Source organism: Apaloderma vittatum, unplaced genomic scaffold (genome assembly GCF_000703405.1).
Source record: "Apaloderma vittatum isolate BGI_N311 unplaced genomic scaffold, ASM70340v1 scaffold38905, whole genome shotgun sequence".
In the NCBI taxonomy this organism is placed as follows: Eukaryota; Metazoa; Chordata; class Aves; order Trogoniformes; family Trogonidae; genus Apaloderma; species Apaloderma vittatum.
The window spans coordinates 18,621-32,850 of NW_009717295.1; the positions used below are offsets into that span (position 1 = coordinate 18,621).

The window sequence follows — 14,230 nt, forward strand, 5'->3', positions numbered from 1 at the left end:
CACTAGGGACCCGGGTTTGGGAACGGCCAGTTGGAAAAAAAAAAAAAAGGTGCAGAAAACACAAGGACAAGATGCTCTGATGAGAAATATTCCTGGATCAGGAAGTAGTTGGGTTTAGGTTTTATATTTTTATTTTTTAATTTGTTCAATAAGATGCTGGAGGAAAGTTATTTGTTTTAATCAAGCTGTGTGAACGTGTTATTGGTAACTTTCAAATACTTCAGGGGATTTGTTTGATCAGGAGCAAGCGGGCAGAACTTTGCTTGTGTCACCTGCTCCACACCAAGTGCTACAGGAGGGCAGTAAGATGCAGAATGTCACACAAAAATACCATTACCAGGTAACTGTTACTGACCGAGCAAAATTTACCTTAAAGTTCCACAGTGTAATATCTTTTTAACTTTAGATTTTAGAAGAGCTCCTTTACAGCTTTTGTTGCAGTCAGTTAACTGCAAAAGCGAAGGAACAGAAATCAGGTCTGGGAAGAGAAGTAAAAATAACGGCACTCCTCAGCGCAGAACGGCGCCGTGCCCAGTCACAGAACCACAGAATGTTGGGCTTGGGAGGGAGCTCTGGAGATCCCCCAGTGCCACCCCCTGCCAGAGCAGGGTCACCCAGGGCAGCCCCACAGGAACGCGTCCAGGCGGGTTGGAAAGTCTCCAGAGCAGGAGACTCCACACCCTCTCTGGGCAGCCTGGGCCAGGGCTCCGGCACCCGCACAGCCAACAAGTTTCTCCTCCTGTTCTAACTTAAACCCATTATTTCTTGTTCTAATGCTGGGTGTAGCCTGGTTTGGGTTGGAAGGGACCTTAAACACCATCTAATCCCAACCTTGCTGCCACGGGCAGGGACACCTTTTAAAGGCAAGAGATGGTACAGATTAAGATTCTTAACTGAGCAGGATCCTGCAGCCCCCAAGTGGGGCCGTTAGCCTGCCGGGGGTTGCTATCGCTCACCAAGGAGCCGGGAGTGCGGTTTAACGTACCTGCAGAGCTTCCACCTCCTGCAGCCAGTCTTTGGCCTTCTGCACCGCGTCCTTCAGCGCGGCGCCGTTCGGGAGGTAGGCTGGGATCTCCTCCATCTCCTTCACTGCTGCCACAAGGCTGCTCAGCGACTGCCGTGGTCTGCGGAGACAAATCACCTCGGAATGTAAAACACTGGAGTAAAACTGGGGTTCTCCTACTCATGTGGTTTATGAAACGAGCAGAGTTACCCCAAATAATGCCATTATGTCCAGCAGTACAGGCACGGCCTGTACACGCGGGGAGCAGTAACACAGGGATGCTGTTACAAGTGTCTGTTTTCTCGCTATCGACTCCTACTAGAAATATTCACACGTTTGGGCTTAAAAGAGATTTAATATTTATTAACTTTTCGAATGATAGAACCTTGGATCCTCAAATGCAAATCGAACCCTAAATCAGTCCCGGCTAGGAGACTATAAATTAGAAGGTTAAGAAAATCTGACAACGGCTTTTCTGTATTTCACAATTTAATTCTGAGGTTTTAGAAAAGTACAAACCCAACTGCATCTTCATTTCAGAGTTAAACCCAAGCTTATTCCAGTTTGGTTCGTATTAAGTTATCATTTTAAAACACTGCAGTTACTAATGGGTAAGAAACACTCAAATACTTTTAAAATTACGAGTCTGGGGGAAAAAAAAAAAGTAAACCCCAGGAATCTTCAGGGAAGGAACCTTGTCACAAGTCTGTGACGCCTTTCTGAACTTCAAACAGACTGTGCCTTCCGCTATTTTACTTTACAAATCAGAAAGTCAAAGCAACGAGCAAGAACACTTTTCTCAGTAAGGATGTCTTTGGCTTATTTTCCTCCCCTTCACCAACTAATCCGGAAAAAAACCCACTTCTCAATGTTAGAAAAAGTCCAGGTCACAACATTTTACCAGCTGGAGGCCAGAAATCTAAGCTACACCTGAGCCTGCACCCTCCAGCCTGACACTGGGGGAGGGAAGAGAAGTCTTAAAACCTTTCCTTGTGGCAAAAGGAGAATTTACACAACGATAGTGGGGCTCCGCAAACACCGCAAGCCAACACCAACAGCTAAAATCATCGAGGGACTCATCTCCCTTCTCCATCCCTTTCCCTTCTGGTTTGGCACAAGTCTTGCCTTCACCTTTCGAAGTGGATGAACAAAAGAGAGCCCCTCCAGAGGCAAAGGCAACTCTCACCACCGTAACCGCTCATGGAGCTACAAAACGCAACACTAAGGTCAAGCTTCTACCTGGCCTTTATCAGATTTCGGGCTTTGTCATCCCAGTGTTCAGACACCGTCAGGAGCTCCTGCAGCTTCGCCATCGCTTTCTCAACCGCTGGGTAGGGAGCGAGCCCGACACCTGAGTCGATGAGGCGTCTCATGTCGTCTAGAGTAAGAGAGTTTTGGTCCGAGGAAGCCAGCTGCACGTCCTCGAGCCAGCGCGCCTGCTCCAGGCGCGTCCGCAGTTCAGCCAGCTGCGGGAGGTCAACGTCGAAGTCGAAGCTGACGTCCAGCAGTTCCTGAAGTTCCGCAGCGCTGGGCATTTCTTCAGAAAGGAGTTTTTGGCTTTGCTGTTGAAAAGCTTCCACGCGATCAAGAAGATCCTGAAATACACAAACCCAACGATAAACCAGGAGAAAACCTGCTGCCAAATCTCCTGAACAGTTTGCTCCTGGCAAACTCCACGTGACACACAGGGCAAAGTAACACAACGTCCCCAACACGAAAGCACATATCGGCATCTCCTCGTACACCACGGGTCCACAAGCTCAGGGATCACAGACCAAGGAAATTTCACTCCAAAATCTTTGAAGTAAGAGATGGGTGTCGACAGGAAAACAGGATCTGAAGGGAAATGTGAAGTGCTCCCTCAGTGTTGTTTCCTGGCTTCGCTCTGCAAGGATTGTGAAGGCTGAACAACGCGAAGGGTAAGATGAAGAAGGCTTGGAAGAACGCTGGGAAGGGCACAGAGCACCTGGGCTTCGTTTCTGCTGCATTATTAAGGGCTTTGACTGGACCACACAGCCCCAGCAAACCACAGGCATTTTACTCTTTCACGCAGTGCAACTCCTCCTCTCTCCTTACGTTCATCAGCGAACTACCCCAAAAAGGTGCCTCTGTGGCTGCGTGCCCTGCACCCGGGATAACAGGTAGTTAGTCAGAGGAATCTCACTGCAAAGGCTGGAATTACTCCCTATCGAGACACCCTGCTCCGTGCCTCTAGCACTGGCTGAAAGGTTGCTCCAGCAGAAAGTTCTTCCTTCCCAGCTGACACCCTGGGGTTTTGCCAACAAGGCTGTTTGCCAGGGCGGGCAAAGTCACCCATAACCACATCTCTTTAGACATACATTAAATAGCGAATCCATCTCCAGTAACTGCTTGTCATTTATATTAACGGCCTAATTTGCATGACTACACATAATTTAGGATTGTTGAGAACGACAGAAAGGAATACCCTGACCATATGTGTTTGATATCCCTCTGCTCAAGAGCGCCAGATGGAGAAGAGCTCTTTGCATGTCTGGCGCTGCCCAACTCCTGCTTTTTAAATAGTAAGATAATTTCAGAGTTACAATGCTATAAACAAATAACTGTAAACAGGATTACATAAAGTCTGATTCACACATTCCAGACCTGATAAAGCTTCAAAAGCAAGTCATAAAGCTGACTTGAACCGGTCTATTCTGATTCGAAGCCACAGGCCGCTGGCTGGTCTCTCAGCACTGTGTGGGCACTTAAGAGAGCTCAGGAGCCGGACGTTGCGTCTCCTTGTTCTAAGAGTCACAAATATGCAAAACCTTTCTCCTTTAAGACAGGAATTACAGCTGCCTGGAATTCATGTTGTTTTTTTTATTAACCCACCTCAATGCAATAATGTAACATTTTGGCAAAATCTGAAACCAAATCTTGAATGACTTGGAGATACTCAGAACCCACCCGGTGGTTCTGTGATCTGGTGAGCAAATAACCAGCAGACAAAGTGCCGTGAGCCACCAGCAGAGCAAGCACTGCTAGAACAGCCTGGGCTGCCAGCTCTGGCCAGGGGGCTTGTTTCCTGGAGTGCAGGTTGATACGACAGCACGAGGAGGTTTCTAATTACAGGACTATGAGAAAGCTGATTCTGGATTAACCAAGGGAAGGGATATGAATGGGAGAACTGTCACGCAGAGGGTTAGGGAGTTTTGAATATTATCAGATGAAACTGGCTTCACCCTGGAGCCCACAGAACAAGAAGGACACGGATCTGCTGGAGCGGGTCCAGAGGAGGCCACGAAGATGCTCAGAGGGCTGGAGCAGCTCTGCTGTGAGGACAGGCTGGGGGAGCTGGGGTTGCTCAGCCTGGAGAAGAGAAAGCTCCGGGGTGACCTAATGCTGGCCTGTCAGTACATGAAAGGGGCGACAGGAAAGCTGGGGAAGAGATTTTTACAAGGGCCTGTAGGGACAGGACAAGGGGTAATGGCCTGAAACTGCAAGAGGGGAGATTTAGAAGAGATCTAAGGAAAAAAAATCTTCCCCATGAGAATTGTGAGACCCTGGCACAGGTTGCCCAGAGAAGCTGTGGATGCCCCATCCCTGGCAGTGCCCGAGGCCGGGTTGGACGGGGCCTGGAGCAACCTGGGCTGGTGGGAGAGAGGGGTCCCTGCCCATGGCAGGGGTGTTGGAACGAGATGATCTTCAAAGTCCCTTCCAACCTTGACCATTCTGTGATTCTTTAGAGGAGACTAGTTAAATGACCCCAGACTTTTACTCTGTGGTTACCCCGGTCACCCTGCCGCCTCTTTTGCATTTCTTAGCACAACATTAACTATCGCGATTCCCCTTCTTAGTGTAAAAATCTACTGACTGTCAACGCCATCATGTCAGAGAGCTCCACTCTTAAGCAACTCTTGTTCACAAGGCACCCAAACCTGCCGGTTTAAAGGTGTTTATTCTTGGGGCAAATGCTAAGATCCTGTTCTTTCCCCATGAATTTTCCGAGTTACCTTCAGCAGCGGCGTCTGGCTGAGGACGCAGGGCAGAGCGTACAGCTGCCTCACGAACAGCCGCAGCTCGTTCACCGTCAGCTGGTTTTGACACTTTCCTCCTCCGGAGCGGTACCTGCAATCACACACAATTCAACTGTGCTGGATGCCACTTAAATAGAAAATCAAATCCAAACTTCTCCAACATCTGCTTATGATTTCTTGTGAGTCAAGCTTTACTCACAAATAATAGAATATTCAAAAGCATCCAAGCAGCCTAGGGCTTACATACATGGGAAAACTTGGGTTAGCTAGAGCAGAATAAGCTATTGTTGAAAATACTCTTTCACATTAAACAGTATTCTGGAACAACCACTCAGCCTTGGAAGAGCGCTGGTTATTATGGAATAAAATTAGGCTTTTTTCCAGAACACAAAGCAATTGTGGATAAACTATTCAGTTATGTTGCAACAGCTATTGTAGTAAAGCAATCCCCATGCCCATACCAAAAGAGAACAAATCCCAATTTTGAATGGGTTTTATATTTACAGGTCGGGTAGGCACTTCTGAAAAATCCTCTTTACGCTGAAATCATCATTTTCATTTTTATCTAAATGCTTTGTATCAAATGAGTGGCTTATAAGTGTTAACCAATTGGCTAATATTAAAAACCTCTCTACACTCAAGCCAATACTAACTACGTCCGAGAACCCTGAACAGAAGAGGAAAGAAACCTCTTACAATGCTGGCTCCAACCTAATGCACAATATGTCATCTAAGCAAAAGAGAAAACAGCATCCCAGCAGGATACGCCAGCGTGACTGGAATGCAAACACTGTAAAATAAATTTTAATCTACCGTTCTATGTTAAAAATAGGTATTTTTAAAGGATATGCAAGATCCCATTGGGAATTCCAAAATCCACCATAAGCTGAACAATAAAACGAATCGAAATTCTCAGGTACAACACAGGCTGGTTTATGGTCTGCAGTTTTACTACTTTTTGTGGAAGTTCTGCAGTATCTTCCAGGAAAAGGCACAAATTTTTAGGATAAATAAATATTTATATACGCACGCACACACAGATACAACACAGCTGAACTGCAAAGCTGTCCCAGCATGTTTTCAATAACCAGAAATTACCTAAGCCTAAAAAAAAGCATTCACAGCAGGAAAGCCCACATCCAGGCAGGGTTATTAACCACAAAGATCTCTACGCACAAGGTCTCTAAAACTCCTGGGAGACTCTAAGAAGCAGAAAAGGCACCAGGAGACCTGGAGAACAGAGACCTGGGGACGGAGAGCGAGAACAACCCTTTGCGCCCGCCCTGCCGGGCCCCTGCTCCCTCCCAGTGCCAGAGAGCACCGAGCGCCGCGGTGTCCCTCAGCCCCAGGTGGCAGCTGCTCACAGAGTCACCTCCTCAACGGCCTCGTCACCCACCGCAAGAACCCCAGCAGACAGGGAAGCGCAGCCCACCCGCACCTCCTCAGGTACTACAGAGAAGATGGTGAGCAAGAGCCACAGGATTTACCCGAGGTTACTCCAGAATATCTATCCCCTGGCTTGGTCCCTTCTCCCCAGCAACTGCTTGAGGAGATCCTTCAGGATCTCTGACTACAGCCCGATTAACAGGGATGACCTCCCAGTTGAGACAACTCCAAAGGGAGGATCACAACAAAACGCTCAGTCCATAAAGGAAAGTTTGTCAAAAGCACAAACCAAATCCTTCAGAACCAGCACGCGACAGCTGGCACAGTGAAGGCAGCCCAACACCCTGCGGATACGTGAACTTCATGTAGAGAAAATGTGTTTGACATAGCGTGTATCAGGACTTCAAGCAGAACATTCTCTTCTTTGTGTCTGCCTGCATAGGTTAGGAACACTCCCCCCTTCAATATTTTAAGAAAAGAAAAAAACACCCCATCAAATAAAATGTTGGGTTTTTTTAATCTCTAATTATGACAGCACGTAACAGGCTTTTTCCTAAAATGTGCCAAAAAAGAAAAACAGTGAGAGAAGGGCTAAAATCACTTTTAGAGCAAATGAGAACCGCCATCCAAGCGCTGCCGTTATCCCGTGTGTGCAAGACTGGGGGGGTCATTCATCTCAGTCTGAAGAAGCTGTTCAGCACGGCCTGAGAAAGGCTGACACCATCGCAGTGACAACAGAACTGACCTAGTCAGGGAGATGAAGATAAAAATCGCTCCTCGCTCTTGGCCAGCCGAAGTCAGGCACGTGTTCAAAGCAGGAAGGACTCTTGGAAGAGCTCGTCTGGCCCAGAGCAGCTGGAAGGGGCCAGGCTGCTGCTTCCAGCTCATCCCCTGAGCAAACACCGGGGCCGGGAGAACACAGACTGGGCATGCTGGAATGGGAAGAGGTGGCTCAACACTAAATGAAAAGATCAGGTGTGGACATGTTCTTCAAAAAGAGTGCCACAATCTCTGCACTGGAAATTACCCATCTGGCAGAAGCCATGTCTGTTGCAGTGCTGAGTATTTCGTTTCTTGTTGCAATATTTTTATGCTGCTGTGACAGAGGCTCCATCCCCTTGTGTCTTGCAAGACAGTGAAGGTGAATTTTTATCAAGCCCTTCCTACAAAGACTTACACAAGGATCGGTAGGAAGGGAAAGTGCAGCTAAAAGAATCACGTCTAAATAGCAGTTAAATATTCTGTTACCGACGTCCTTCGCAGTCAGCCTCTGAAGTACTGCAGGAACAGAGGCAGAGACAAGCGACAAGATCCCTGCAGAGGCAGAAACCTCACCCGTGCAGCCACTCCAGCACCACGTGCAACTGCCCTGGCAGACCCGCCATGGTTCAAGGCAGCAGAACAGGTGAAAATTGTCCAGATGGGACAAAAGTGAAGCAGTACTTCCGCAAGTGCTTCACGCTGTTGAGATTGTTGGACTTGAGCAATATTGTCCTTCACATACAGAAACCAGAGATTTCCTTAGAAACCTATCGTCCCGCAAGGCCAGACACAGTCATTGTGAGTCCGGGTGGAGAATCTGCGACAGAAGATGGTAATTTGTGGTCCCAGAAAGGCTCATACATCAGTACAGCCACAAACCAACGCAGTGACATCTGGCCCTGTCCTTCCGGAGCTTCGGAGTCCTTTCAACTCATTTCACAGGTGGAAGTGTTAGCAGGCAGACATCCAGTTCACACGGAACACGTTGCCCAAACACTGCCCTATCCTCAAATTCCTTGAGCAAATAACCTGTCTAAAAGACTTAACGTAAGCGCTGCCCAAGAAAGAGCAAGCGTTGTTCGGTTCTCACACAGCATTCCCATCATCACCATCGGGAAGTTAAGACGCTTTATTCTCCCACAAGGCACGAAGTGTAATGAGTACGGCGACACGTGCCCCAGGGCACAAAGACAAGTGACTGCGTCTTGTCAGGTGCTGCTTTGGCTGGACACACCACACTGATTTTTCCTTCCGGGGAACATTAGAGTGAATTTACTGCCCAACTGCCAAATACAGAAGAAGAAGAGACTGAAAGCTCAGGATGTTTAACTTATTACACGCAGTAAAGGTGACTCTCCCTGCAAAAGATGCTTCTCTTGAGAAGACAAAAAAGATGACTTTCATTTTTAGGTCTTACAGAACACCGGCATCTCTCCCTGGCCACCGGCATCTATCCTGCGTGACTCAGTTTTGCTGCAAACACACACAGTAACATTTACCTGGTTTGTCTTTTGCCATTAAGAAGCTGCTGTGCAACCGAGGCACATTTGTCTGCATCCTGCGTAACCAGCCTGAGGTGTCGCAGCAGGTCATTGTCTGGGAATTTTTTCATTTCTGATTCTTCTATCAAAGCCTTAAAACTGATGAGACCTTTCGGGAAAGATACTAAGTTAACAAAAGTCTCCCTTTGCGATGGATTTTAAATGGTGAGGCTGAATAGCACAACATATTAAAGACATTTCTGTTTCAACTTCAGTAATGTACAGCTTTCTCACAGAGACAGCTTAGCATAATTTCTGGGACTATAACAACTAAAATATTTATTTTAAAACATAAAATTGTATTTGACTTCTTTTGATTGTCTCGTAAGAAAGAAGTTGCTAGGGTTCAGAAACTAAAAACTCAAAAATCAGCCACTTAAAATTATGTGTTGCAGATAAAAAGTACGGTACTTACTTTTTTTATTGTTGATTTTTGCCTCCAGAGCTTCGTTAACGTTGGAAGCCCACTCATTGTAGGATTCCGCACGCATCTTGAGCGCGTTCATCATGGGATAGAGTTCCTCCAGGGTATAGCGGTACCTACACAGAGCACACAATTTAAACTCGTCAACAAAAACTCAGGGGGCACAGGCGAGTGCAAGGGAGGGGAATAAAGACGTGTTGGTCCCCACAACACAGAAATCATTTACTATGTGCCCAGAGTTAGGTAATTAAGACCTACAACCGCACCATGTTCCTCTTAAGACAATTCCAGCGTCGCAATTGCTTCAAAAAAACCCCCAATTTCAACATTACAACTGAAGCAATTGTGAAATTGTCTTAGGATAAGCTACATTCACGAAGGACAAAGATATAACAAACAACGGGAAAGGAAAGCTAACCAAAGCAAAAAACCACCACTCGGCCAGGACTGGATGTAAGGGATGATGACCTTGTTGCTATAAATAAAAAAGCAAACTAACCTATCCAGCATTTTTGGCCATTATAGAGCAAGAAGAGCTGAATGCTGGAAAGAAAGAGTCTTTGTACGGGAGCACAAAGAAGGCACTTTGTTTTGGGGGCACCGCATTTGCACAGGACTGAGAGCAACAGAATACCGAGAGCGGCCCCACGGACAGAGCGGGGCAGGCACCACGTTATCCAGCCGCAATCCCGATGTCTACAGCAAGAATCTCCAGAGCACAGCAGTATTTGCTGGCTGAAGCTTACCCCAGTTTGTATTTGTAGGTGGGACAGGAGCAGAGATCCTCGACGTGGTACAGGCACACCAGCAAGCCAGGCTTGCAGGGGCAATACACGGCCGACATGAAACAGGTGGTTTTGCACTTCAAGCACTGTCGCTCGTCGTCAGGAAAGAGCTCGAAAGCCACCCGCTCCGAGTCAGTCACTCCCTGCAAAAGTGTGGGATGTCACTTCAGAGTCTAACGAAGAGCTAATTATTCATCGACTCATAAAGGCTGGGAAGGACATCTGAGCTCACCAAGTCCAGCTGCCAAGCCAGTATTACTGTGCCTAATAAACCACATCTCCTAGGGCCATGTCTACTCATTTTTTACCCCCGCCAGGGACGGCGACTCCATCCCTGCACTGGGCAGCCTCTTCCAGTGCATCACCACTCTTTCAGTAAAGTAATTTTTCCTAATATCCAATCTAATCCCAAGCTAAAACATCAGAAGCTGAATTTACCAATGGAAAAACAGTTTATAAAGAAAAGATTAAAACCAGGTGGACAGAAATCTTGGTTAAAGAAAAAACAGCTATTCTGACTAAACGACTGCAAGAAGAAATACTACTTGAAAAGAGACCTTCTGAACACTATTAAAGGGCAGATGCTAAAAAACTATGCACAATAAATTATTCTTTACCCAAGCGGTCCTCTGAAATCAATGCTAACCAGGAAGAAGCCACGTAGCTCTAAGGTGACGGGGACACAGCCACGGTGTCACACCGTTTCAACTGCTCCTCCCCTCGCTGCAGCAACAACTCACCAGTTTATCGACCTTCTCCCGCAACCTCTTCTCATCCTCTATCATAATGGCCATGTCTTTCTGAACCGTAGACGCGACCACAACATCAAGAACGTCTGCTTTGGAAGCCATTTTACAGATCATCTCATCGTGAGAGAAGACGCAGTAGCGGTTCAGCAGGCGGTAGTGTTCCACGCACTGGCGACCCAACGGGAGCTACGTGGAAAAACATCAAATAAATGATGAGTTAATTTGGAAAATTCTAGCTTTTTATGCTCCTAACTCAAACTGTCCAAATGAAAGGCCAAGGCAAACCGTTCCAGCAACAATATTAATAATTCAGAATGAATGTAAAGCCAGAGAGAGATCCCAAGTTCTTGTAAACCAGAGTGCTTGTAACTCTTTCACAGCGGACACTGGAGGCCAGCTGTGCAGCTGGGTAATTGAACCACTAAACCACAGCAGGCTCAGGAAAACCCAAGCTAAAAATCGAGGCTGGGAAGCATTGAAGGGCAGAAAACACACACTTGCCCTGTTCTTACCACTCGAGGGATGCCTTGAGGGCAGGCTGCAGGACAAGCTGGACCTTTCTTCCGGAAAGGTAAGGCTGTGTCAGGTCGGAAATGAATTGCTCCGCAGCAGGAGGAGCTGAGGTCCCTCACTGACCCCAGGCAGAGAGAACAATTCACAGAATCACAGAACTGCTGAGGCTGGCAAAGCCCTCTGAGATCATCCAGCCCAGCCCGTGCCCCAACACCCACCATGGGCCAGAGCAGGCACCAAGTGCCACATCCAGCCTCTCCTCAAACCCCCCAGGGACGGGGACTCCCCCTGCCTTGGGCAGAGCACCCCAGGGCCTGAGCACCCTCTCCGGGAGGGTCAAAAAAAAGATACAAGAGACACGCATCCAGCCCCAACACACCCAAGCAGTAAATACACATTTGTGCCCCCTCCCTGCAGGGAGCTGCAGAGAGCGATGAGGACCCCCTGAGCCCCCTCTTCTCCAGCTGAACCCCCCCAGCTCCCTCAGCCTCTCCTCCCAGCACTTGCCCTCCAGCCCCTTCCCCAGCCTCGCTGCTCTCCTCGGGACCCGCTCCAGCCCCTCCGGATCTCTCTTGCAGGGAGGGGCCCAGCCCTGCACCCAGGGCTCGAGGTGAACTCAGTCTAAGCTGGGCAGGTTACTCATGGCTTTATGTGAAGGCTGTCACCGGCTCTGGTCACACTGAGCCACAGGTTAGAGCCCGTGTGGAACTCAAGAAAGAGCACGAGGAAAAAACCCAAACCAAGCAGTAAGTGAACACAGTCACAATGTGGTCCAGTTTTAGTCACCTCCTCCTTCTAATTGATATTTTTTAAAATCTATCAGCATTTTCAGATGGGTTACATTTACAAATAGCTAAAACCTTTTTTGGGAAATAAATCAGAAGAGAAATAATTTGAATTATCAGTAGCTTCAAAGGATCTTTCTAAGGTTGAGCAACACCATCTGAGAAACATGCAAGGAAGGAGAAATCCTTACTTGTAACTTCGGAGCAACAATCCTCCGTTTGTTTTAATAAAAAAGAAGACAAAAATCTTAAATTACTATGACCTGCTAACTGTAATGCGTGCCTCTGCTGTTTCAATGAACTAAGTGAAGCTTACTAAGAATAAAGTACTGGTCTGTAAACTTTCTGTTCCCTGCCCATTCAGGTATTCCTCCCTAAAAACCTACAGTACCTCTGCTCTCCGGAGGATGTACTCACATCAGATGCAACTTCTATTAGTATCATTTTTTCCCCGCTAGGACTATCAAAGTCTACAACTATTCTTACTGTGTGTTAAACGTATCATTTGATCTAAAACACAGAAGTTGAAGTAGAGAATTTAAGTCAGCTTTGGTTTTCAACTGCAGAAAGCACCTCTTTGAGAAGTCCCACTGCAATAAACAGAAAAAATTTAATTTTGGCAGTTTGAAAATTTCATTTTCTTGGCGACTTGAATGAAATTTGGGGACACAAAAGCAGTCGATCCCCGCAGCACTGGTGCTTCTCATGGGCAGGCCCAGGACCTTGCCTGCCTCCTGCTGTGAGACACATCAGCCCTAAAGCATCATTTCAAACCGAAGCTTAGGAACCCAGAGAGTTCACTACACGGGAGAAATAGCTTCAAGCAAAACACGATGCTTCCAGATGTGGACCAGATCTGTGCATCAGCAGCAAATCAGAGCTGTCCATCAGGTAGGGACAACTTTGGAAGTGCATACTTATTGAAAACCCGGGTTTGGAACATACCCAATCGACCGTGCAGAAGTTCACAGCTTCAGCAAAATTGAATCCCTGATTGAAGCCGCTGTGGTAAGCTCTCGGGAAGGTGATCACAAACTCGCCGGCACACTGGTTAGTTCGATACACCTGGGAGAAACGACAAACAAGCATTAGGGCAAATCTCAGCAGAACTGCAGGGTGTGAAGAGAACATGGATTTCCAATTCCTAGTAACTTCTGTGATGACTCGGGAGAGTTTTAATTGGCATTTGGTAACTTGTCAAACAGAACCCTAGAAAGTGAAGGGGTTGGTTCATCCACACTCACCCCCTAAGTCATTTTAAATGCCACTCTGCTGGCTCTGCACAGTCACATGGATGAAGCACAGGCTCTCCGCAACGTGCAACTGGAGGGGAAATTTGGAATCTACTCAGGAGTTCACACTGCTGTAAATCTAATACTTCTGGTGCTATAAAATCCACACGAAAGCAGGCAGGTCGTCCTGCATCTTTCAGTTTTGGAGTTTCTCAAAGCATAGCAGACGCCACAAATTCTGCTACTTTTTCCAGATTTTAATTTTCAAGGTGAGCTAGTCAAAAGCTAATTCAGTTGTAAAGGGATATAATTCCTGTTAATAATCTAGTATGGAATATGATTGAAAGTGATGGAAAAACGTTTTTAAATACCCAAGAAAGCATCCAGGAAAAATAAGAGGATGTGGATGACAAAGGAAGAATGGGTTTTGGTCCCTCACAAAAAAAAACAATCGTGTCTGACTAGAGAGCCATAGGAAGACCTCCTGCCACTGTTTCACAGGTTGAGACTGAACTTTCCAGCTGAGATTCACTAAAGGTGGATCTCCAGAGAAGCGTTTGCCAAGCAATTCCAAAAGCAATGATTCCATCACCCATCTGTTCCTACTGGCACATTAAACTAGGCAAGGGAGGTACAGCACACATGGAACTCCCACACCGGCTCTGTAATGAAAGTGGCTTCAATTATCAGCTTCCAAGCAGAGTTCAGTGCAAAGGAGAGAGGGCTGGGTTCAGGGGAGTAGCACAGGAGCCCAACAACATACAGGCACTCCGTGGGCCATCAGAGTGTTCGGGTTCATTATGGTGACAAGTTGGTGCAAGAGATCTGGCTGAGATTCAAACAGCTCTGGAGCAAGCTTCTTCATGACATCCTCCAGCTGCTCAGCCGCATACCCCGGGGCTCCGTACCACGTTTTGGGCTCCCCCCTGCAAGATTATTAACAAAAGTTAAATATAAGCAATCTCGTAAAGTCACATTTTCAATCTTCTGCTTTAAAAGACACCGTGTCAAAAGAAGGGTCTATCACCAGGCAGGAAAGAAATGACTACGTA

General features: G+C 47.0%; 1 protein-coding gene across 1 annotated transcript in view; it reads right to left on the bottom strand.

The window, feature by feature from the left end:
• The window catches only part of KDM5B (lysine (K)-specific demethylase 5B), a gene marked incomplete at its 5' end in the record, with an annotated part of 24,634 nt that extends 10,530 nt beyond the window's left edge, over nucleotides 1-14,104 (bottom strand). The window contains 9 exons of the mRNA XM_009869827.1: nucleotides 986-1,124; nucleotides 2,243-2,598; nucleotides 4,978-5,092; nucleotides 8,649-8,799; nucleotides 9,106-9,230; nucleotides 9,861-10,042; nucleotides 10,640-10,834; nucleotides 12,892-13,011; nucleotides 13,942-14,104. Coding sequence (XP_009868129.1) covers nucleotides 986-1,124; nucleotides 2,243-2,598; nucleotides 4,978-5,092; nucleotides 8,649-8,799; nucleotides 9,106-9,230; nucleotides 9,861-10,042; nucleotides 10,640-10,834; nucleotides 12,892-13,011; nucleotides 13,942-14,104 — 1,546 coding nt within the window. The remainder of the gene's footprint in view (nucleotides 1-985; nucleotides 1,125-2,242; nucleotides 2,599-4,977; nucleotides 5,093-8,648; nucleotides 8,800-9,105; nucleotides 9,231-9,860; nucleotides 10,043-10,639; nucleotides 10,835-12,891; nucleotides 13,012-13,941) is intronic.
• Nucleotides 14,105-14,230: the final 126 nt, after the last annotated feature.